The sequence below is a fragment of the Lactuca serriola genome, chromosome 8 (genome assembly GCF_051521515.1).
Source record: "Lactuca serriola cultivar US96UC23 chromosome 8, Lser_US96UC23_V15, whole genome shotgun sequence".
Lineage (NCBI taxonomy): Eukaryota > Viridiplantae > Streptophyta > Magnoliopsida > Asterales > Asteraceae > Lactuca > Lactuca serriola.
Genome location: NC_136415.1, coordinates 62,317,140 through 62,318,674, shown reverse-complemented (window position 1 = coordinate 62,318,674; position 1,535 = coordinate 62,317,140). Strand labels below are relative to the sequence as shown.

Genomic DNA, 1,535 nt, shown 5'->3' with positions numbered 1-1,535 from the left:
TATGCTTTCAATTTAATAAAGTTTTGCTTGAGGTTTTTAAGTGTGATTGACACTGAACTTGTTATGTTAATTAGTCGATGAATTGGTAGATGACGCCGATATCACTGGATATTAGTAAGTCACGGAGGAGTGCATATATATATATATATATATATATATATATATATATATATATATATATATATATATATATATATATATATATATATATATATATATGTTTGTATGTTTAATATAGTGTCCGTAATTCCTGTAAGGTTTTTCCATAATAAAATATCTGTTGGATTAATAACTTAATAGCTGATAAGAAGCTTCAAAAGTAACAATACTTTCACACATGAAACAAAAGTGCACCTATAGGCTGCTTATTTAATTAGCTACTCGAAGCTTGTTGACTTGGGTGGTTCAAACCAATTATGTGGGGCGGAGATAGACACCGATGGCATGGAGGTAGTCGCTAGAACGCCCATAGAATCCTGCAAAGCTAGCTTTTGAAATTGGTAGCGAAAAATGAGTCCCATTTTCCCTACCAAATGGTCCAAACTTGTTTACATCAGTTGCAAAAGATAGCGATGTCACAACAATCTTCCCATCAAACCATCCAACAGTTCCACTAATCTCATTCAGCTCCTCAACATCATTGTCGATGTGAACCTTCATGTCATAAATATGAATCGATTATATTCATCTATTCAAAAAGATGTTGTTATTCATTAACCCCATTATTAGATACACACCCCGTTTTGTAAATTTTTAATATTTTAAATATTCCAACTTGATTTAAAAATATGTATATAGTATTTAAGCTACCTCGGTATAATCACCACCATAACCACCAAACCTTTGTGAATGGAGGTGATTACCATCATCATCTAGGCTAACGAATCCGATGGAATCAATAACTTCTCCATGGTTGATAAATATCTTTGTGATCTTTCCCTCAGCTTTAAATGACCAGTTTTCTCCATCCGATCCTCCCCATGGTCCGATTAGCGCTATCTTTTTCTGCAATAAACAGATTAAACATTACGCTATATATTGTAGATAAAACTAATCACTAATATGGAAGAAATTGATGAGTAATGGAAGAGAACATACCATTTTCATGAGAGAATAGTGAACTGAATTGGTATTTGTTTTGATGGGTTGTATGTATATATAGGGATTTTAAATGAGTGTTTATACGATTTGAAATTGAATTTTATTGCTTAGTTGACAGGTGTAAGCTATGAATGAAAAGTGTTTGAGTTTGGTGATGGATTGTGTGAGTTATTTTTGGAGGTTGGTGACGGTGCATGCAACCAATTAGATTATGTGACCCACCACATTTTCCTTTCACCATAAGTCTTTCTTTATATATATATATATATATATATATATATATATATATATATATATATATATATATATATATATATATATATATATATATATATATATATATATATATATATATATATATTAAGTTCAAATGTTTTCAATATCTATTGTGTGCATGTATGATTGATTCTGGACCAATCATTTTAGTTATTTTA

The 1,535-nt window shown here is 30.2% G+C and overlaps 1 protein-coding gene across 1 annotated transcript; it reads right to left on the bottom strand.

Annotated features, from left to right (window-relative positions):
• Positions 1 to 258: 258 nt before the first annotated feature.
• Positions 259 to 1,215, bottom strand: LOC145068989 (mannose/glucose-specific lectin-like). Its single transcript, XM_079015966.1, has 3 exons — positions 1,099 to 1,215; positions 811 to 1,005; positions 259 to 654 (listed from the first exon to the last, which is right to left on the bottom strand). Exons 1-3 carry the CDS (start codon positions 1,105 to 1,107, stop codon positions 415 to 417), a joined length of 444 nt encoding a protein of 147 aa, XP_078872092.1. The 5' UTR covers positions 1,108 to 1,215; the 3' UTR covers positions 259 to 414.
• Positions 1,216 to 1,535: the final 320 nt, after the last annotated feature.

Excerpts from the sequence above, each read along its gene's own strand:
- LOC145068989 (XM_079015966.1), bottom strand. Across the intron at positions 655-810 it reads ATGGTGGTGATTATACCGAG|GTTCACATCGACAATGATGT; the intron begins GTAGCTTAAATA and ends TATGACATGAAG.